The following is a 24,467-nucleotide window of genomic DNA, read 5'->3' as shown; positions in this document are numbered from 1 at the left end:
TTTTCGCGTGGATAAGGTAAAAAAAATGTATACACAGCACCTCAAGCCTAACACGAGAAAAAAACTATAGAAACCGCTATAGCAATATTACATCACATGTATCGATGCTCATGATTCGGTAATATTGTTATTTTGGACCAGAGCTCGTCATCTTCATAATCATCATCATCATCATCGTGATCATCATCGTGTCATACGCACACAGATACGCGCGCGCTTACGCAGACATGTGCGGTCTGGCACACGCGAGTTTTAACTTTTATCGATGTGTTCGAGCGTGCCGTGTGCAGTCGGAGCTTTCGCGTATAACTTTTCCGCAAGTTCGACTATATAGCGCGTGGCCCCCACGCGCCCGTCGCCTTTGATCGTTGGAACAGCGTTATATTTTTGGAATTCGCGCTCTACTCTAGGCACTTTTCAACTTAAATTGTAATTTTGCATACTTTTTTATTTGACACATATTGCTATAATCTCTCGTTATTCCTCATCGAGCCATTAGTGCATTGGCTTTATTAAACGTATAAATTGATTTGATTTGCGAACTTTTATCGAACTTTTAACAACGTTTAAATTGAGCTTTTCTCAAACTAAAAACTTTTTATGTACACTTTGTTTCATGAAAATTCACCTAAATTTCTTGAACAAATATTTATACTAATAGTTTTAAATATCACATAGATACATCCATCGATGATAATTGTAATGTTAAATAAATATTTTAGTTAATATTCGGTAAAATGTATTGAAAACAACGTAGACAATAATTAGATTAAATAAACAAAGCATTTAAAAGTGTTCGACTGAATAAATTTAAAATACCAAAAAAGGGGAGAAAGAGGGAGAGCAAGAGAGAGAGAGAGAGAGAGAGAGAGAGAGAAATAGTCGAAAAATCTGACGGCATCGGGCCAAGTACAGGTGGTTCCCAAAGAAAAATAGAATCTGCGGAGTACGGTCAAAATCGAATAAGTTAAGGAAAGTCGGGTCGTGTGCAAGTGTCTTCCAGTCCACACGAACAAATTGGGTTAGGAATGCTCGGATTCGCATCGCCAATAATAATTTTCCACGGGAATAAAGTGAAAAAATGTTCATTTTATAAAGATGTTTACGAGTCATGACGTTTTTCATTCGTCAAAGACAGAAATTCGAAATTCGCGTTCAAGAAAGAGGCAGTCGCAAGGCGAAAAATATACGAGACTTCGTCTATATTTGAAAACGATTTTCTCGTAAAAATCTTACTCGCGAGGCTTTTAAAATCTAAGCTGAGAAGTTACTAGATCCTACAATTTTCACTAATTCTTAATTAAATGGAAAAACGACGTTTATCATAGTGTCAAGCTAGAGTAACGTCTTGACGTTTCACCTAGATTTTACTTTTATAATTGATAACTTGGAAGAACTGTCGAAGTGCCACGGAAACATAACGTTTGGTGCCAAGGGCAACTAAACTAGACTTCTAACGGGTATTTTTTAGCTACGCAATTGGCTTAAAGAGGTTAGTGAAACTAAGTATTTCGAACCCGTTTAAATTACATGAACGAAAATCATTTTTATCTAAATGATACCGGATAATCAACAGGACCTTCTGTGTGTTTGTTCGATTCACATCTCCCGTGAAATTCTAATCAATCAGCTGCATAAGTATTTTCTATAAAAGAGCTTTTAGATTGAAAAATATGTTGAACACGACTTGTCGATCAGTGGAGAAGTGTGTTCATATCGATCTCGTAGCCGCACAACAAGATCACGGGTAAGGAGCTTGAGATTGATATTTTTGGAGACGCGACGCACGCACGCGAGTGGCACACGACACCAATGAGCGCACGCGTTACGCTTACGCGCCCACCGCACGAGATTGCTACAAAGCTTCGATTGCGAGAGATTCTTTGGCGAGGTCACTTTTTGTACCAAAACTTTATAATCGAGCATCCACTGATAACGAATTGACGTTTTATAAAGGCGTGACGCAATTAATTGAAAATTATGTTATTCATCTTTTTCATTCGGAGATGAATAGTTTTTCAATGACGTTCGCGTTTGATTATGAAAATTACTATATTTAATGTACAGAACTTTTATAAGACCGCTCTCAACCGAAAGATTTATAATTTACAAAAATCTCTTTTACACTTCAGTACAAATATCAGAAGAAAGTTTTGTTAGCTTGGCCAAAGAATCAGTGAAAATTCGTGAAAATCTATTTAAGTATAATTTCAAGTCAAACTTTTCTCATGCTTTACTGACATCGGGTGCGTCAATTATACAATGTTTTAATTCATAACTTCAAATGATACGTTTAATTTGCCTTTGGCTATATAATTTCTTACGTTTCATATAACATTTATTATTCATTAATCTTAATTTTAAGATGAAATATTATGCGATAGAAATGAATGTTCATTGACATCTTAGAAGTATAATTTTTATGCAGCTTTAGTAAAATGAGGAGAAAAACATGCGCTATAAGCAAGTGTTGTAAAAATTTCAATGGAACGTATTTAATCACATTTATTACGTATTACAACGCAGGTCAACGCACATACATACACAAACAAGTACTATTCCACTACGGCTATATTATCTATTTTTCATTCATGCATCTATATAGCATGTATATCTATTCCCGTTATACATCGGATTTTGTTTCTACGCTAGCTCAGACCAGAGGGTTGAATTACCCTACCCAAAAGGATTGATTAGCAGAATGATCGGGAATGTTGAACTGTATGGCAGCGTCGGTGGACGTTGGGGCCCCTTCGTTAGCATCCAAGTACTCATCATCGTAGGATTCATTACTCTCAATCGGTGATTTGCCATAATTTTCTCCCGCATCTTTCTTCCTCTTTCTCATCAGTTGGACTACTTTAGAGTAATCGTCGTCGGAGGCCTCTTCGAAACTCGATACTTTGAGCGGCGTTCGTTTCTTTTCGACGTTGCTGCAAGCCCCGGGCTGTTTAGCCGGGGACTTTTGACACAGGCAATTGGAACATACGTTCTGCGCCTTACAACTCTCGGAGTAGCGAGCTTTATCGTCGAAGCTCGTCTGTATAAGTACCGATATGTTTGGCTTGGACGTCGAGCGCAGCGCAGCGCAGCTGTTGGTGTCGCTATTGTAGGGAGACGTGTTGGTCCACTCGTCGCGTACCGGTCTCAATTGGATCTCGGACTTGCAGCGCTCGGGTTCACGCTGACGCTTCGTCAACCTTCGCGAGCTCGCGAGATTCTCGGCTGATTTCATCAAATCTGACTTGGGTCGAAAAGTTCGTTTCGACTGGGTCATGACGGTTCTCGTTGACTTTCTTTTTGGCTGACTCTCCTCGGCTATTTCCACATTTTGACCATAATCGTCGAAGCCTAGACGGGCTTCGGGAGTCCTTGAACGTCTCGCGAGCTTTTTTGGCACGGCCAGTTTGTTTTTAGCAGCTGCCGCGTCAACGTCATCGGCGAGCGACGAGACGTCGGTGGAGGAGCGCGCGCATCTCGCCGGGGGTACGGTCAAGCAGGCGTCGTTTGATTTTCGCGACATTATCACGGAGCTCTCGTTGCTCGATTCGAGGAGCGACGAGCAAGCGTCCGATGATTCGCCGAAGATCTCGACGTCGTCCACGCCAAACGCCAATGGGCTGGGCACGCGCACATATTCATCAGCCGTCACTGGGCCTATGCACAGAATATCCGGATCGGAGCGGTTGCGTTTGAGAATGGCCTCGATCTCCTTGCAGCTTTTGTTCTGCGGCCTCTTGTTCAGCGGAGGCTTATCGAGCAAAACAAAGCCGTCGTCGAATACCTTGGCTCGATGAAAGTAGTCGATGCTGCAGCTCGAGCTCTCCTCGTTGTTGACATTCAGCACGCAAACCGTCACGTGCTTGAGGCAGGCGATCAGCTCTACGGCGCCAATACAACCGAGCAGTACCGACAGCTGGAGACCCATAATGACACTTGCTGTTCTTTCACAGTCTCTTTCTTGACCTGCTCACATTTCAAGCAAATTTTTGGCAAACGGAACAATCACTTTCTGGCTGGACTTACTGTCGATCGTGTAACACCATTTTTCGATTTTTCTATACATTCAAACAAGAGCCTCCCCGAACGTCAGCCTCACCTGCACATTATGACGTTATGCAAAAAAAAAATAAAGCACACGCGCACGCACGAGAGATCGTCACCATCGTCATTTTTTAGCATTAATTAGATTCAATTAAGGCGCATATCTCGTCGATTGCGTAAAAAGTTAGCCGTACACTTGAATGGTCGACTGGAGCGGCGAACGCACACCTCCACCCACTTTTATTCTATTTTAGGGCAACATTTTTATACATGATTAACACACGTTACTATATTTGACGTTTTTTTTTATTTATTATTATTTTTCTATGTTGCTCGGGAGTATAACGGCACAATGAAAAACGGTCTAGTGCTCCGTGACGCGAAGCAGAGCCTGCTAAACTGCCGATGACTTTATTCTGCAGTTGCAGCGGCAGGCTGGCTGCATTTGTACTTGAGAGTTGCTATTTGGCCAAATGAGCTCTAAATACGTCGTTCTCTAATACCCCGATGCATCTACATTATAAAAGCCGAAGATTCGGAAAGGCTAAAAGTAGATCAATCGAGATACCCTAAATCATTTGTACTACTGTTATGCCTGAAAGAGTCCGTACAGACCTTAAAATAATGAGAAACAGGTATAGAATCGATCGTAAGGGAAATGGACTTGATTAAGCCCGACGTGCACTTGGCCGAGCCGATCGCTCGTCATTTATAATGGTAGAAGAGGCTGCAACGACGCACGTGCAGAAGTAGAAAATAGAAATAAAGAAAGAGCGAGAGAGAAAAAAGGAGAAATGAGTAAAGTTTACTCGTGTTGGTCTTGACAGTTCCAATGATAACATTTTTTGTAAGCCGATAGCTTTATTCGATTAAATAATCTATACTTGAAACTACATTATAGTCCACAAAAAATTATTAAGAGCTGACACATACGATTCTGCTTACTTTAAAACAACGAAACGAGTACGAAAAACTAGATGAGCACCTTCGAAACGTTGACATGTGATTATGAAAATAAACATGCACTTAATTCAGCATATGTTCTCATGAAAGCCATTGAAAGCGCGAAATCAAGACAATTTTTTGCGCAAAAAAAAGTTCAGATTGGTTGAGTTCGCGTTATCGCCAGTTTGACTTTTATATAGGCGTTATTTCGGTCCGATGATCGGACGTGGCCATGGTCGGCTGTATACGCGCGACGAGCTTGTACATATAGTATATGTGTACAGTCTACTGGTAGGCCTGCTGTGCTGTGGCCGGATTTCGAAAGCCCCTTTTCTGTCGACCGATTTAGATTCAGCGAGACGCGCGCAAGCTCGATGCAAGCTCAAAGTGATTATAATAACCGACTTATATACACCACTGCCGTGTGTGGTATGTTTATTTGCTCTGAACTCGACGTGGATCACACGCGACGACCCAAAGCTATCTTGACCTTTTACATTCGACCTAAACTTATACTTATAACTTACTAAAGGATTTTTGACATTCGCAAATTTATGATTTATATTTAATGCTAACAATTAAAAGTTCTGTACAAAATTTTCGATGTATCATCATTATGTAAAAATGCCAAAGAGCAATAACCTGAACTGATCGTCATTTAATTCGAGTCGATTTATTAGCTGGGTTCGCCTCGATCCATTACTTTCGACCCTACCAAGCAATACGTATGCAGCAATAAATACATTTGACTTTTGAAATTTGATGATTAACTAACGTCTTTAGAAAACTTTTAATATTGAATCTCATTTAAGATAACAAGTTCAAATTTTCTTTGCAAATTTTTTCAAGGTGCATTGCCAATTTACAGATAAAAAAAGCTCAATGAACCGTGTGCAAAAGTTCGAGACTCGACACTATATCGTGGCATTTTATATTTAAAAAATCTCAAATTTCCGCCAACCTAGCAATATGCCCGCAAGTGTGTTTCCACATTTTCAAATCATTTCTCATTCACATCAAATTGGAATTTCTTCCAGTATGAGTGTATGTATAAAAGTGTGAATTTTTCGGCGCGAATAAAAAGTTAAAATTAACTCATAGAAACGCGAAGTATCACAAATTTTTCTGAAAATAGCATCACGCTTAAATATATCAGCAATTTTTATACTTTTTGGTGAGTTTTTCGAGGAGTGGGAGAGACGGGGTGGGGGCATGTCTCTCCAAAATTTTATTATATCAGTTCGGACATGAATACGTACTCTGAGAAAGTTTTTAATCCTTAAGGTATTGTAAGGCCCAAAATAATTCCTAATTAGAAGAGATCGCATTTTTTTCGTCATTACATGGATTTTTGTTGAAAAAAATTTCTGTATAGCTCAATATTTACATCTTTGGTTGCATTTGAGCAAACCAAGAATTGAAAAACTGTCTTCTTGACATTGACATTGAATGTTGTGTTTTATGCGTGAAGCATCAATAGCCTACTGAAATACATTATCTATAAATATCAATTAAAAATAGTTGGCCCTTTGAAAGATGAATATTAATTAAATTTTTTTAACTAACCACTATCACTATCAAAGATAAGTTCTTAAATCTTCCATGTGTTTGATTCTACGTAATTTTTTCATAAGATAACTTGTTCAACAACCGATAAATGACAAACTTGATAAGTGTAGTATGATATTTGTAAGTTGCTGTAATTCAAAAATAGCCAATGGTGTTGATTCTTGTATGTATCGCTTAATTTCATTCGAATAACAGAGCTATGTAATAAAGGTCTAATTATTCATAGATTACACAAACAAACCCGTAATTTCATTATGCTACTGAACAAAAAATATTAGACTTGGCAAATTTTGTACATGAACAACGATGCTTGTAAAAATAGAAAAATCTTTTAAAACGACGATCGATCAGCTTTTAGTAAGTATATTTTAGTAAAACTGCTCTGCTTATTCAAAAAATCAATGATTATTCAAGTTTCTCATGGTTAACTAAATAAATTTTATTGCTTAAATTTGTTTAATTATAAAAATATCGACTTTAAAACTCTATAAATATTTTCAAGGACTTTACACATTTTCATAATTTATGCTTGCGTAAAATATTGAATTAGTTATATTTCAAAATTTTAACATTTGGTCTACAAAATCAAATTTCAAAATCATAGAAAGAACCCAGTATTTTTCAATCATTTTTAGAAGAAACATTGCACAAATACGAAATTGCTATGTGTTATATGTGGGACATATCGCAATTATAAACTTCGTCTACCAGATTCACATGTCGTCATTTGTCTCATTATACTGATCTTCCAGAACGGTTCAAAATAACTAAATGCTTCTAAGTTCTGTACATGTTTTTGTTGTAGTAAGTAGAATAAAAAATAGCATTAAAATCTTCATCTTTTGCTTGATCTGACGCGACTTATTTTGTACATGAAATAGATAAAGTATCAAGATTTTTGTCCAATATTTTGAACAGTAAAAAGAATTGAATTCTTCTCAATGTATTAAAAATCGAAAATGTTAGAAAGTAAGAGAACATTTTGGAAAAACTTGCAAATTGGCCCCAAAAATAGATAGAGTTGTGGTGCTCAAAGTTAGACGAAGAAAATAAAATTGCTGTTACTTAAAATTGCGACATTTGCAATTGAATTATGTACTGATCTACCTATCATTCTTGTGTCTGAATTGAAAATAACTGATTCGAGAAATGATAATCGAGTGCAGAAGTACACAATTAATTACGAGTAATTAGACGATCTCTAATATCATATGAAAAAATCAGTACATTCATTAAGATTTACAATACAAAAGGCACAAAGTCTTGAAGTATCCAGATGGTATCATAATTAATATCGTTTAGTGCAATTATCTTCATTTTAATAATCATCGTCAATAAAAAGGACCTAAGGCTTCGATGAAAAATTACCAATTTTTTGTGAACATCCACGTTCGGGAAGCGTCTCAAAAACAACAAGAGCAGTGATCAATCTTGAAAATTTGCTCCCGTGCGAGCTATTATGCTAAAAATATGAAAATATTTCGTGAGAAGTATAATAAACAAGATACACAGCTGTAACGTGTAGAAAATACTTGTATACGTATTTCACATGCATCCGAAGATGTGTCATACATATTTAAGAAAGAACAATAATCATCACACCGGGGCGAATTTTAAGTAACAATCAACGTTCACTTACCACGACTCGGAACCGTTCTACTATTGCCTACCCGCACTATGTACTCAAATTCTCTTTACACATTCGCACCCTACAACTCTTGAATTGATTTCGAGTGTCGAAGAAATCGAAAATTTCGCTTTCTCATTAAAAACGTCTAGTTAAGTTTTCGTCTAACCACCCAATGACTGACTAATAAAAGGCCTGAGTGCCTTCGAGGTAGGCCTGGACATGCACAGCTTGCTAGAAATCATATACAAAGTGTCGCTGCCGGTGGTGGGAGCCAATATCCGATTGCCCAATTCAAAATAGAATTTTGTTCTGCTGTAAACGATTTGTGTATATAAGTGCTGCCATGTGTGCGCATGCATATTCAGCGATGCAGAAATGCATCGAGAAAATCCGCCAATTCGAAAATATCTTCTTACCCCCCGCGCGCCTGTGCGACACGTAAACCATGCCGAAAACGCGCCAAAATTGCCAGATTTCGCGCATCGATGAATGACGCTGAGCGTCGCGCTCGCAAACTTTACAACATTATAAACCCACGGCTAAGAGGCTTTTGCTCTGCGCCGTGAGCACGATGACGTAAGCTCTATGAAATCGGAACGAATAGCGAAATTTAAGTAGATCACCCCGTGTTTATACTACTTTCAATGTCGATATTGTGACTCATCGCCCGTTCCATTGATGAGTTAATGTGACCTCTGTAATGAGATGAGTTCAAATCAACTCGGCCAAAAAGCTCTTCATCTTCGGATGCATTCACTTAATAACGATCACATTCAATGACCATATCAAATGTATCGAATTGGGTAAAAAGCACGGCGCGAGTCCCAATGTATAAAAATGATGCTAATTTATTAAAGCCTAATTTCGTGGCTTCAAGATTTAAGCTTCAAACAGAGATGTGTGCGCTTTACATTCAGTCTATTCTCCGCTGAGAGCCAGTTATATTTCAGCCAGCGCTAAATCTACATGGCATATTATTCTTTCGAAAATACCGTGTGAGACAAGACGTTGACAATTAAGAACCTTTATGTGACTGCTCACGGCGATTAATAAGCCTAATATACCTCCAAACCGTCGGCCGTCTATCGTCTATAGAATCAAATTCGAAATGCTACGCTGAAATAAAGGACATGTATGTATAGATACTACAGGTGGTCGATTTGTCGCATATATTATGTAATTTTAGGTGTACATTGTAATAATACAAGTTAATTATATTATTTTTTTTTGTGACAACGTCAATTACATTCCACTAGTTTTTTCAAGCGTACAAAAGGAGTATAATGTGATTTATTTTTGAAATTTGAGCAAGTATTTTTGGAAACAACCTAAATTACATTTTTAGATATGGAATTTAAAAATGAGAGCAATATGTCAGGAATTAATTGTTATTTGTATAATCACACATATGTCACATTTTGTACGGGTATAAAATTTCAATTTGTCTATGACTGTATGCGTAAAGGTAAAAAGAATCCAATAAGTGACTATTAACAGCTCCATTGAGTAATAGCGGTAAAAGATCAAACTCGTAAAAGAAGCGTCAGTAAGAAAGACGGTAACATTATCGACACATGATATGTCACTTCCCAAAACTTGATGTACGACCGTCGGTAATGAAGATATTCTCTCAATTTTAAAATTTATTTTATCAAGACGATCGAAAAGCAAAAACTCACCTCATCGCAAGCTGCACATCTCGGCTTCAGCTGTTCGGCGTAATGTCTCTCACAGTAAAGCCCATCGTCGTGAACACAATAAGCAAGATCGACCAGCAATTCTTTGCACTGTATACATTTGAAACACTTTGGATGATACAACTGTCCCACTTTGCTCGCTGAAACGGAGAGGCTTTTGTATTTCAAAGGCTCATTGCATGTCCCGCAGCTCTGAAATGTACCATAAATGTAAATTTTCGACTCTTTAAAAATTTACTGATATAATTACTTTGAATTTTTTAACCAATATGCGATATTTTTAAATTCGGTTCAAACACAATGATGTTTATGCTTTTATGGGAAAACAGTACACCAGAAAAATTGTAACTTTACTTGAAATAAATTTACTGGAATATAACAACTCTTTACTAACGCAGCGTAATTCAAATATTTGACAATAATTTAAAAGTAATATAAACGATGAAATTCTGTCAGTGAGCATCGAAATCTCTCCTAATTGGTAAGCTAAGTAAAGTACACGACTTGCCAACAGAATTATAATTTAAATAAAATCTGAAGTACGATCTTTGTTTGAGCAACACGTTTATCTTGTCTCGAAAGCACAATGACGTCTGTAACGCTATAAAATTAGAGGCGAAAAGATTAAGTCAAGTTCAACGATTGCTCCTGCGGATGCTCATTCGAGGTGGGCATATTTTTACTTTCCAAATCATCACAACAATATCCGTTTTAAAATGATCGATTCACTGCTCTTCGATGTTCTTTGTCAATCCGTGATTTAAATCAACTTACCGCGCCCTTGTCGAAGACCTCTTGAACGCTAGCGATGTCGAGGGCAATCTCATTGCGAGCAGCCATGAAGTCGTCAGCGCTCTGGGAATGTTGTTGATCGAGGTGTCGACAGTAGACCCTCGCCAAGTCCTGTTTTGGCAGCTGTCGCGCCAGTTCCCGGTCGCGGTGACGCTCGCCTGGCATCCCGAGGCGCGGGACCGAGATCTCAGGCAGCATCGAAAAGTACTCCTCGACCTATCAAAGCAAATGCAAAACTTATTATTCCATTCCACCTTTAAATCATATGCTTCAAAAAAGTACTTTCAATGCCCTAGTGAAAAATCGAGACCCTAGAACTTGAAGCATTTGAAGATGCAACGCTCAAAGTGACGATTTTCCAAAAATATTGACACCATTGGGCATCGAGCCAAAGGTACGCGCTCAGCTCGTTTGCTGCGAATTTTCGTTTCAATAGTATTTTCTCTATATTTTTCAAATTTATATGAACATAACTGGTATGAAAGAACACAATAATATAATCATTGAGCTTTTAGCTTACGTCATTCATCTGCCTGCATGTTCAAAATTAAATGGATAGATGCGTTTTTATTCATCTTTTATAATCAGAAATGCAAAAGCACTGTTTTCTTTGATTTAAATTAATATTATTGAACAATAAATACTAACAAAAATATAACGACTTACTGCTTATTTATGAAAAGTTTTCGTATGAACATAAAAAATACATTAATTTTAAAAATATTATCTCAACGCTATCATTAAAACCATATTCAGATGGAAAAGTCTCCATAAAATCTAATAGAAGAGGTCGTCTCAACAAGCCAGAACTTTTCCCCCTTTAAAATATACGGCTCAACGAAATTTCACTTGAAGCAAAGTGCAAGGGTTGAATTCTTTATTTAAAAAGCTCCCATTTCGTACTTTTTATAAAAAGAAACTCTTCATATGAAGTATATTGTGCAAAGGTGAATATAAGCCATGCACTTACTTTATGTAAGGGTAAACCAGGCGGAGCCCATGCAAGCCCAGCGTCGCGAGGGTCGAAACAGGCGGGTTCTGGAGTCTCGTCAGCCTTGAGCCCCAATCTCGCTCGTACCGACACCCATTCATGGTGGCAGACATCGTGGGCTTCCCTTGGGCACTTACAATTGCTACAATTTTTTCTGAAAAAATAAAAATTGATTCTTACTATTGTGTATTTATCGTTTCAATTTTTTAAAACATACTTTTAAAATGATCAAGATATATTTTTGCTAACAGGTCGAATTAAAAATTTAGATGTACGTATGTGAAAACACTCGTACTATGGTAATATGCTTAAAATGCAATTATGTGATGATAAGAGGGTGCAAATCACTTGATCAACGATTCATCAAGAGATTCATCGCTACACAAAGCTTTCCGATAACTTTTAAATATACTATTTTATTCCATCGACCGCACCCTCGCTTGCTTTAATGTATAAAACTTCAAGGTTACGCTAGCGTGACGTTCTTCATCTTTTTTTTGTCAACATACAAAGGGGGAATCTTTAATGTTACCACCAAGTAATTGTTCATGATATGCCTCAGCATATATCAGATTGAAATTTTTTCATAAACGAATCGTACTAATTCTACCGTATATTCCAACGCGTCTTAATGAATTATCAAGAAATATTGTGTTGTGCTATATATGATTTAAAGATAAGATTGATTTTATCACCAACAACAAAAACAAGAAAAATCTTTTATTTATAGTTTAGTATGTTAGAAATTACGAAAGTCAGCATTTGAACAAAAAATTAAACGAAAAAATCTTGAATGAAAAATAAAAGCAAATAAAATACTGTTATGATTTGTATAAGTGAATTGAAATCGTCATCCTTTTCTTTAATCCAAAGAATCTGGCAAGCTCAAAATTTCACGGAGACAAAGACTCCCGAGTTTATAAATATATTTATCAGTACTCATTGATGACTCTTTTTTCTTTCTGGAGGATTATGAACAACTTGTAAACTGTAGGTAGCAGACGTTTGTTTTAAAACGATAAATATACACGCTGGAAACATGTGCGCGCGAGCAAAAGAAAATATATTCGTGCATCAATGAAAACAGATCGTGCGTGCGAATTGATGACTGGATTAAAAGCGTGATAAAAATCTAAAACTAACGTCATTACCGTTTTGCGAGCAGTCTTATATCTTTGGCTATATCCACCAAAAGATTTGAATTTTGAGTTTTATGTGTACGTAAACACGAGCTTATGACGTGTGACTATAGTCTCCCACTTTTTTTAAATGAGCCATTGAACTAATGTAACTAATTTTTGTATAGTTTTAAGTTAAATTAAAAGTGCACATTTAATGTAAGAATAAAATAGTCAGTACAATTTATAAGATCGTTATTTCAAGAATCTTTTCCCACTAGAAAACGGCGAATGCGAGGGTTGCACATTACGAATATTTTTTTAACGAGACACTTGAATCGTCGGAGCGCGTGGCATTGTGTATCGGATTTAGCAAGAAAGTTTAAGGAGGTTCGGGAGTCTCAGCGAAATGCAGCCAAATTTTTAAAACACGTTTAATTGCTTTGAAACTTTATAATATGAATGTTAATATTAAAATGCAACTTTTCACCGCAAAATTTTGTTAAAATGATGAAAAAATTTTTTGACCTTTTAACATGGTTTCTTACGAGAAATCGTGAATTTTCGCTTTCAATGAGCATAAACATAATGTAAAAAAACAAAAACTAAATAGAAAAAAATATGTACATGTAAGAAATTTAATAAGGAATAATTTGACTGCAAAAAGAAGTTCATCGACCGTATAGTTATCGAGAAATAAATTGTTATGTGTAAAAATTCGTGGGTCATTTGCGCGTACCCTAACCAACAAATGAGCTAGAACAACAAAAATATGTGCTCATTCGACTCTAATGACAAATAGAGTATTGTTTTAAGCCTAAAAAATCGAAAAAAACTCATCAAAATGATTGAATTATTAATAATAGCTATAATTGTGTGCCAGCTCATTGAAAAAACCTACAATTTCGTGTTATTTCGAAGTTGGCAGCGCTGAAAATTTAACATTGGAAGTATAGGAGCCCCTCGCGTCCCGCTTCGTCCCCCTCTGAGACTCCCGAACCTCCTTAAGTACCTCAGTGTTCGTAAATTAACGGCCTCGTCAGATCGACGGCACGCGAAGCGAACGCCCAAATAAATTTTTTCATCAAGCCTTATACATATTAAATTAATTACGCGTTCTCGCATCAAAGTGCAATGCCGCATTGAGGCTACGTTATACGGTTTGCATATACTTTCGAACGCTAATGAGATCGCGAGCTGACTGTACGCGCACGTTCTGTCGAAGGTTAAAAAAATAGTCAACAGACTATTCCGATGTATAAAATATGGAATTTCATCGAATTAAGTTGCAGTCAATTTTTGAACATATAAATAATTTACTTTATGAAGCATGTTTCAATTGAGATGAAATGTTGTTTTTGGAAATCAAAAGCATGTACGGGCAATAAAACGTTTAAAAACTGCATACTGCACACTGCATAAATCTTCGACTCACGCAAACCCACATACGAATCTTAATATACATATCAAAAGTATGCTCAACATCCAAAAATGTAAAAGAAAACATTGACTCTTTTTCATAACAGACGCAAGAGCAAAGAGAGTGAAAGCTCGGGGCTCCTGAGAAGCACTCATGCTGACATGTTTACACGGTACTTGAATGCAACAAAAATTTAATGTGAAAGAAGGAAAAAAATCTGCTTAAATATTTCAGGGTCAAAGGGATAGAGAAAGAGAGAGAAAGTTACTTTGAGTACCAATAATTTTATTGACCAAAATCGAGAAAAAAAATCAAACTCCAGTGAGTGCGAAAAGGGCAAAAAATCAAATGCAGTAAGTTAAAAGGAAGGAAAAAAGCCAAACTCCACACAAATGCAAAATTACCTAACTATGAGCTCAAACAATTCGAGCTGTTCAAAGATCTTGCAATAAAGATGCACGACCCGAACGCAGACCTGCTTCATGCCGGGCCACGGTACCAACGAGAGATCCAGGCCATCGTCCAGCGCGCATTTGCCTATCGTCAAGCTTCGTCGAAGTTCTGCACCGGGTATGGTTGTGTACCTGATTCACACACGTCACATAAATAAGAGACCAGAGTGAAGGCCATCCGACTGCGACAATTAAATCGCCGCAACGTTTCAAACCTGCTCTTCTTGTCCAGCAAAAGATTTCGCCTCTTGTCCTGCAGGCCTTTCTTCATGTCGGCCGCGCTCATGGTCGTGTACCTATCCCTCCGGTCCAGGGACGAGCTTTTACGATAATAGTCCTTTTCCGTGGCAGAGCGCGCGTAGCAGTCTAGCTTGGGCTCGGGGATCCGGACCCGTATGCCTTGAGGCTCGCCACCTGGAGTTGCCACGTACGACACCCTCACTTCCAACTTGCTCTGATCCACAGCTGGGCCCTTCGGACTCATTTTGCCGCCCACACCAGCTAATAAACTGAGCGTCGTATGACGCCTGTGCAGCTTACCGTTCAGGATTGATGGATTCTTAGGAATGGCCGAGAGCTTCAACAGCTCTATAGGCCTGTGATCAATTTTATATATTTACGTTGCATTCGGCGTTTAGTTTTTCGTTGCAAAATAATTCACAATTTGACTTAGTCTGTATCGATGAATGTTGAACTTGATCATTATTCTTGTCACAGCTTATTGTTGTCACGATTCACCAAAAATTTGTCATTTTTAGCACTTGTCACTTTGCTCGAGGCATCGTTATTCATCTTTTATTTTCACTTTATTTGTCACTTCTTTCAGCCTGCGTCAGTTACATTGTCAGCTATTATTTCAAAACACTTTCTTCTGCGCACTAAACTCGCTGCTTTTCTTTTCTTTCTACATCTATGCATAAACGTAAAATTGTAAAAAAACGACTTGCAACATCCTTTTTCATGAAATATTATGGCTTTCATATGTTTTTAAGTATGATTAAAATTGTACGAAGTTCCATTATGAAACGATACTATAACCAAAAATAAACTAGCGCAAAGGTAGTATATATTAGCTTATAGATAAGATTAAAAATCGATACGTTAATGTTCGCCATGCACGTGTATTCGCAACAAACAGTGAGCCTCTCACGTTACAAAAAAGTTAATACATAAATATACACAAGATTGCCTGACCCCTTGGCGAGTATAATTTCCGCCAATTATTTCCAACTTGCATAAGCTTTAAATCATAATATTACAAGACAGATATAGGCTGATTTTTTTCTTTAATATTTAAGGCATAACTTGATTAATTAAGTCATTAGAGAATAAAATGCAATTAGTGCCGATTACTCTTTACAACGAGATGCTGTTAATTTTGCAACGTATGTTTAAATAAATACGTTGCACAAGTGTCGACATCGTTTACCCACGAGAATTCGGCAGCAGCAATTAACGTGTAATCAATTATCTGTTACTTTTATTCTAACAAGTTAGCAGCTGATTTTTCAAAGCTCATTCTTTAGATATAGCGCAGAAAAGAATAAAAAAGCTCAAAATAGTCCACATCTCGTTAACATAATTTTCATTTATATTTTCAGTGGATGTGTATAAATCTTCCTGAAACTGATTCAAGTAAATCGGAGATACAAGGACTCCTTGACAAGTTTTTGCAAAAAGACGGTACCGTTCGTATGATCAAAGATGCCGTAAAAGTCAGTTGTAAATATCTATACCAGATGATTCAAAAATAACTCGGAAAATTTAAACTTATCTCTGCGTACTCAAGTTGCAGATTCAATTTCAGGTCAGAGCATAGAAAAAATATTAGTACTTCAAATATCAAAAAGATGGCTTGCTATTTAAAATATTTGTCAGATCACAATAGATATACTAATTACTACTGAAGAAAAAAGGAAAAACGAAAGCAAACATAATTAAACTGACAAATGTCACAGTGGTTTTTCATTGTCACGAATGTAAACATTGCTAATACATCCAAAGTCGACAATACGTCAACATACAAGTACGACAATACATATGAAAAGCGAGAGCTAAGTAAGTGCAGAGTAAAACACAACAATCCTTGAGCGTTAGATCGGAGTTACGTCTCGAGGCGTTGGATTAAACCACAATATAATCCCAAGTAAGTGTATTAGAACATTGCATAATTTTGAATGTGCGCTTGGAAAAAGGATTCGCGAACTTTTCACAGAGGAGCAATTGATACGTTAAAATGAAAGCGTCACTTTGCACCGGGATACTTGGACGAAGAGATTCGGCTGCGAGCTTTCAAGCGCGTTGTCGCACTCGCGAAAGAGACGAGCTTCAAACTGGCGCCGGAATATCAGCGAGTTGATACACGGATAGGTGAGTTTCGCGAGAGGTAGATACGGCGCGACTATAATGTGCGCGGCACGCACCGAGCGTACGGAGGAGTGCGTCGTCGACACACTCGACGGCGAGGCGAACGCGAGATGCGCGCACGCGCCGCAAGCGTCTCGGGTCTCGCGCTACATGTACAAGCCGCGCTCTATCATGCTCGCGTTCGCTTTATATATAACCGCGAGTACATATATGTATGAAACACGATGACTCGTACAAGATTTTTAGCATCATTATATGCGTCTACAATGTGCGCGCCGCGGCAAACATTACAAGAGTCGCCGACGCCGAGCGCGACAATGAGCTCAAACCATACCGAAAGAAAACAAAGTCTCTTTGCTCTCGCGAAAAAGCTTTGACTGACAGCTATGGATGAGCTTGGTGGGGACCCTTCAAGACCATCGATCGCACGTCAATTTTCAGCTGGCACTGCACCTTCGAGCTCCAATTCATATGTTATAATAACTTTTTCTGCATATCTATCCAAAGGTTCAGATAATATTTTACAAATGAAAGAGCAATTTTTCAGCGCAATATTGAGAAACGCTGAAAAAATTATTACAAGTTATAATCGATATTTCATGGATAGTGACAGCATTTAATTATTACTTTCATGAGCGTTCGTATCATAACATTGCAAACACGAAGTGTAACTATTTCTTGTCACGCTTACAGATACTAGTTTATCAGGGATAAATGGAGTCTCGTAAACGCATCCCGTGGCTTTGTTTTGAACATCACGTCAATATTTTGGCAAGCATCATTGTGGCTGTACGCAAGACTCAAACATGTCCAACTGTTTCAATTCGGTCAAATCAATTTATTTATTCTAATTGATTTTTGCTACTTATTCGTAGAAATACGTATCATTCTCTTGCTCAAGATGATGAATGTACTTGGAGCCAATAAGATTATGCGAATTGAGATAATAGAGTGAGAAAGAGAAAAATGATCGAACGTAATAGAGATATCGTATGGAAAAATTATGAAGCAATTATCTACAATTATATATTTCAATTGAATGCTGTTGGATTATCAGTTCAATTTTCCACAAAAAAAGTGAACGAGCAAAAAACTTGCTTATCTTAAAAATAAGTTTACACGTAAAAGTCTGCATCTTCCAGACATCTTATTACTTTAGCTATATCTGTCTTTCTTTGGTTGGTGTTCGTATGCGCGTACAGCACGTGATCGAAGCAATATTTCAGTGTCTCGTATAATCAAAACAAACTCACCGGTGCCAAAGCTCGACTACGACTAATAAGCCAAGAAACTCTTATAAGTTCGATTCTTATCGAGATTTGCGCAATTTTTCTTTCATTCATCTCGGGTAAAATGATTCATTGGAAATGTCGTTTCGGTTGCGTGCAAGATTCGTTCCACTCACTTTATATTACATTGTTCATCCTTGTATTGCTTCGCAACGCCTTTAACAATGAACTAATTAATATCATCAAATCCATGCCACTGCCATTTTTGATGTGCAAACGATCAACGGATTTTCACAATGAATAACGAAAACTGCAGTGAGAATTTAGAAAATTAAATTTTACAGAGCATATTATGAGTTGTCCACGTAACGTTGTTTATTCTAGAACTGGGAAACAATGTCGGCTAAGATTTTATACTTTGTTAGCGCAATTTTTGCAACACAAGCGCAACGTATTACGAATCGCAATGACCAATCGATAAAATCTTCGTAGCTAGTGTGAGTACATGTAATTATCAAGGTTTCTATGAAATAATTGATATTGACGCGTGTGTGTGTGTGTTTCAAGTGATCTTTAGAAGGTTTGGCACGCAGATTCAGATGCATAATGTTTGAAAATATCCTTACTGAATAGTCCGTGGCTCGCTCTCGGTCGCTCTGAGTGGCTCGGCGCCTCGAAGCTGGTTCTCCTCTTGCTCGTCGAGACTGCAAGACCGGGAAGAAATATTGGTATTATCGTCGAAACTGAGGAGACTGGCAGCGAGTAGGGATACCGATCGCCTCGGGCCACGGCGGCGTACCGCGAAATTGCGCTCGCGCGACGGGAAGCGCGGAGTGCGCCGCTTTATCTCCGTCAACTCCTTCACCGATATCAGCCGGTCATCCCAGACCATCGCGAGCGATGCAAGTTTACTCGAGAATTCGAGACTCACGGATACACCGAGGGGACTTGCGAGTGGAAAGCGTGAATCAGCGACTCGCTCGGTTGCACTCGTGCACTCGCGAGCAGGTCAGTTTTCCGAGGCACGCACCAGTCGCACTGGTAAGACAAGAGAAAACGATGCGTCTCGAGCGGGGCAAAGTCAGCGACTCACTCTCGCTGCCATATGCAGCGCGGCCTGGCTAACTGCTAAGTGAATTAGCGTAACTCGATTAAGGAATTCATGCAGTAACAGCGACAGTTCGTGCAAGCCAGGGCAGTGGCTGTGTGGCGGAGCACGTGCTCGAGAGGAACGTCGATAGGTCGAGGTGAACGTGCCTAGGGGATTTTGCACACGTGATTGGATAATTTACACGAGCTCGCCGCGGCACTGGCCACTGACACGGCACTGATGCTCCGGTCGTGGATTATTCTTCACTTTGGCTCGAGTAAACGGTTATGAAGCTACATCAGATGAAATCTTTCCTCGCGATCCACAGCAAGCGAATGACTCGATTCGCGAGAATTTACTGGGCTTCGCTTGGTCGATACATGTCTCAGCTGCCGATTCGGTTAACGAGATCAAGCGAATTATCTCGCTATGCCAGCCGATGAAGCAGCGACTGAATAATGAAAAGCTGATTCGAGCTACTACACAACGGCGAGAGCTAATAAGTTCGCTTTTAGCGACGTCCGAGTTTCGACTGATGCCAGTGCAGCGGCCGTGTAGGCGCTAAACAATCCTTTTCGCGCTCCAGCCGCGCTCGGCTATACGTATCGCAAGCCTCTATGCAGAAACGAGAGAGCGGCCGCGAGTAGTGCTCGGTCACTGGCACATCGCGCGGACTTTATACAAAGAAGCTGCGAGTGTAAGTGACCGCGTGTGTGCAAGTGCTCATGAATACGCCTATATAGGCCTTATAGTTGCGCACAGAAGGAGAGCTAGTAGAACGTACAACTAAGTAACGCGCGTAATGTACACAAGCGCACTCGTCGCGAAACTATGATGACTTTCAACTGCGGCTCAGAGTTTGGTTTTGCTTTGGCTCCTCTCTTCATCTTTCGTTAATTTCCATAAACGCTCGATCGACTTTTTTCAAATTTATACCTTTTTTATCTCATATCTGAGTCATTATTTTACGAATTTCCGCCCGGTGTCTTGTCTAACGCTCCAACTGCGTGGAAGGAAGGAAAACTACAGACGATATGGATTAACTTTCATTAATTAAACCTCATTCGTGCTGAGCAATCGATGCTTTAAACCCTGACTATTTTTTACAAACGACGAGGCAGGCCGATTCTCGGCAAACGGAAAACTTGGCGGTTTAACGAGCCATCGATGTGATCGGTGGCCATGAAATTTTGTACAGAGATAATTGCCAAGGATTACTGGACACCTTTCCATCCGTAAGATAATGTGCTGCTACTTGCACTCCAGTACATTTTTACTAGCGCTATAGCAACTCGAATCGCTCGAATGCGAAAGATTAAAATTCGATGCGATCGCTTTTGTGTAAACCGGAAAGACTTTCACTTCATTCTTACACTACACACCTAACATACGAATATTATAGCTCTTTAAAATATCATAATTCACTAGTCGTTTCCCGATGTAGCCGTAAAAATATTTCCTCAGAGCTCGATATTACGCATAATGTATATATGGTATGAAATTGATCGAGCAACGATGTAATGCGAAAAATGTGTTTCGCGCGTGACTGCGCCGCGTTAAGAGTTTATGGGACGATAGATAGAAGGGAAAGGATCTTATAAGGTCTACCTATTGGCCTGATTAGGTTCTTTGTTGTCTTGCATGCGCGCGTCTATATGTGTATGGATAGGTGATTTTGAAATAACTGCGTATGTCGCTCCAATCGAAATCATGCTTTTTTGACTGTAAGAGCCTTTATTGGCTCGCTTTTTCATGCTTTTAAGAGAGCTGCAGTCAAATTTTTGAATAATGACTCATACGACCGTTCGAAATTCGTCATTGTGCGAGCTGCGTTTGCCAGTTGAGCGAGTATGAGTATAATAAGCGTACAGTTTCGAGCGCGGACAGGTTTTCTTTTGTGACGTTATTTTTTTTTTTTTTTTTTTTTGTACGACGCAAGAACTGCATCGATGACTTCGAAAAACATTACGAAAAAATAAGTTTGTACATATGCAGAATCCGCGAGGCATTGACCTTGAACCGCAAACATTTCTGAAACAGCCTGGCCAACTGCACTTGACATACAATATCGTATACACAAATGCCGCCGCGCTTGAAGTTTTCGCACGTATTCTTCCGACGCGCAACTAACCTAAATTCTCGCACGATGTAGTGAGCTTACAAGTCACACGTCTCTCTGATGTCGATCGCACGTCGCGACTCAACGCTCAGTCAGCTTGAATTTTCGCGTCTATGGTTTAGCACGAGCGCGAGATCTCGCTAGATATCCATTTTATTTATTTTTTTTTTTGCGTCAAAGGTGAAGGAACTTTAGAAAAGTCGAAGCGCTTATGACAAATACAAGGGCGATGCGCATTGAGAGTAAAAAATACAAACGGTCCGGTGTAAAAAACACGCGAGCAGCTGCTGGGTAAACATTTTAAAGTCAAGCTCTTTCGCCTGGTCTGCAGATGCCGTAACGCTCGAGCTCGACAGTCGACTCGCCGTTGTAAAGTAAACTCTTTTACGTTGTTGTTGTGGGACAACAATACGACAATGAGATCCCCCCGCAGGGAAGATTATTATTCGTCCAGGCACATAAATATATTTATTTTCATAAAATGAATGCCACGGAAACACGTATGCTTATATTCATGTAGTACGAGATATGCGATGAGAATTATATTCGCTCGCAGTAACCCGCCTGTCTCAGATAAGAGCTGCCTTGTGTGTATTAAATATTATACGTATGCGCGTTTATGAGGCATGGAAACAAAGTAGGAGTCGTGAACTCACCCCGTGTGGCAGGAGTCGCGAGTCCGAGTCCGATGCGTTTCGGTCGCGTCCTCGTAGCAAACGACCGTGTCAATTTGCACCTTTTCCCACTGGGCACTCTCGGCATTGTTCGCCATGTGATTTACGATGCGTCTCGCGCAATCATCGACTCCTCGATACACAATTTTTCCTGCAGTTTGGCGGGATTTTTCACTCGTATCGAGCTTTTTTATCGATCTTTCGCCGATTCGGCGCGAGCGAGCGCGGCTTCGCTACACGTGCTACACGACTGCGGCGAAGCTAAACGAGGAGAATATTGAAATTTTCGAATATAAATCGCTCGATAAAATTCAAGAACAGACACTATTTTGCAGCTTGCTCGGAGATAAAAAAAACACCTCGCGCGAGCGAGCGTACATCGTTATCGGAGAAGGACCATGTGTACATTGCGAGTATATGAGCGTCGCCGGAGTATACTACGTACCGCGTGTATATCATGCGAGTTTGTACTGTTTACATGTATATTATACACGTGCGAGCAGTGCACTCTATTATATACCTATACGCATAGAGCTTCGCGATACGGTCATAATCTAAATATAGCTTAAGGCGTACACGCGCGCGCGCACACACGGACCGATGGCGTGAAAAAAGATTTTAACACTGGCGATTCGGAATCTCGACTGCAATTACGCTCGAGCCGAGCCGACTTTTCTTTACTTTTCTTCGACTGCCTTTTCTCGCGTACATTACGCGGTCGAGACCTAGCGAATTAAAAGGAAACACTCGAAATGTTTACGATACGACGACCACCTCAGAATAGAGTTAGATCGGCGCGTAATAAAGACACCAAAAAAATTCGCTGCTGCTATCGTCGGTATTCCATTGTCGAAGATAAAGATCGATCGCGTATATTGTCGCGGACGTGTGTACGCGCGCTTGCTTCGAGGTCGCATAATTCTCATGACGTAATTCCTCGACTCGATACACGCTCTTTTTACACATTTCTCTTTGTACATCGATCATTCCATATTTGTCACTGTTCTTTCTTTACTGAGCTCATTGAATCGCTCACCGAGTGTAATTTCGACGCACGAGTCGTAGCCACGTTTTCGCGGCTCGTTTTTTTTCCTCGATAAGCGAATCTCGATCTCGCGCACCGATCAACGCTCGAATAAAAACTGCCGAGTGCGCCGCTGGAAATGTTTGCGCGAGCACAACGAGAGCTTAATATGAACTTTATCACCTTACTCGCAATGACACCACGAGAGATGCGATATATTGTCGATGTCTATTCGATGATAACAATTTATTCTCAACATCTACATGAACACATTTTTTATTTTAAATTACTAATATTTATTTCAATAACAGTATGTATATTACTTAAATGTACAAATAATTTAAATAGCCTATTATTGCTATATCACTTGATTTACAATTTCAAATTAATCATTAACGCATGCACTATATGTTTGTTAAATTAAATCGATTAAATAACTTGTAATTCAAGAATCCAATGAGAAAGATTCAAGATCCGTTAAAAAGACTATATTAATTGTATTATAAAAAATACTATTAGTGATTCAAAAATATATGAGTTTTGACTGATTCAATGAAAAAAAAATAAGGTAAAAAAAGTAGACTCACTCGCATAATAGACAATCGAATCACATTACGAGTCAGTCATTTGTATGTATACATTCGAGATAGACAGACGGGCTTACGACCTCGAGTCTACGTGGGCGCGACACCCGTGACCCACACCCATAATAATATGTGCCTCCTCGCGTGAGCTTTCGCAAGATACAAATCTTTTGCTCTCGCACAAATACTAAGAGACTACAGCTACAAGCACGCGCGCGCACACACACACACATACACACACATACACACACGCACACACATAAAATGTACGCATGCAAGACGACGTCGACGACAACGGCCACAAGGAATGCTGGCGTTGCCATTTTATCTCGTCCCATATAGATACACATTGGCTTATTTTATTTTTCTCTTGACAAAGTGGGTGATGCTGCTGTGGTGTGTAAGTGTGCGCGCCTGTGCCTGTTTATATGGAAGGTGGATGAATTATACAGTGGAGAAAGAAAAGCAGAGTGCTTTCGAGAAAGTATGCTTATAAGGGAGATAGAGTTTATTAATGGTGCAGTCAGAGCATACACGTGTTTGTGTTTTGCCTGCTGTCGTTTCGACTGCTGTTGCTCATACTGATGCCAGCTGAAATGCCTCGACATATCTCTCGCTATCCGTTTGCGCACAAATACAATGTAAAACTTTTTTTATTAAAAATAGGCCCCCATATAACCTTATAGAACTTTGTTCTGTTTTCGATGCGATCGGCGTGATAG

General features: G+C 39.1%; 1 protein-coding gene across 6 annotated transcripts in view; it reads right to left on the bottom strand.

Moving 5' to 3' along the window:
* LOC106658020 (four and a half LIM domains protein 2) overlaps nt 1-24,467 on the bottom strand; it is a 61,287-nt gene that overhangs the window by 9,038 nt on the left and 27,782 nt on the right. Inside the window, exons 1-6 of one of the 6 annotated variants that reach the window (XM_014379817.2) lie at nt 16,865-17,091; nt 14,874-15,568; nt 14,611-14,790; nt 11,648-11,822; nt 10,660-10,893; nt 9,868-10,077 (exon numbers count right to left, since the gene is read on the bottom strand). In XM_014379817.2, coding sequence (XP_014235303.1) covers nt 9,868-10,077; nt 10,660-10,893; nt 11,648-11,822; nt 14,611-14,790; nt 14,874-15,142 — 1,068 coding nt within the window. In that variant the 5' untranslated portion in view covers nt 15,143-15,568; nt 16,865-17,091. Of the gene's footprint in view, nt 1-2,680; nt 4,461-8,197; nt 8,361-9,867; nt 10,078-10,659; nt 10,894-11,647; nt 11,823-14,610; nt 14,791-14,873; nt 15,569-16,864; nt 17,092-18,880; nt 19,229-22,119; nt 22,506-24,467 lie in introns of those variants that run through there. The other 5 variants (XM_014379833.2, XM_014379826.2, XM_023462022.1 and 2 more) reach the window with 5 other exon arrangements.

Source organism: Trichogramma pretiosum, unplaced genomic scaffold, assembly GCF_000599845.2.
Source record: "Trichogramma pretiosum strain Unisexual culture from Peru unplaced genomic scaffold, Tpre_2.0 scaffold52, whole genome shotgun sequence".
Lineage (NCBI taxonomy): Eukaryota > Metazoa > Arthropoda > Insecta > Hymenoptera > Trichogrammatidae > Trichogramma > Trichogramma pretiosum.
The sequence above is the reverse complement of the archived record's forward strand: the minus strand, read 5'-3'. Positions and strand labels throughout refer to the sequence as shown.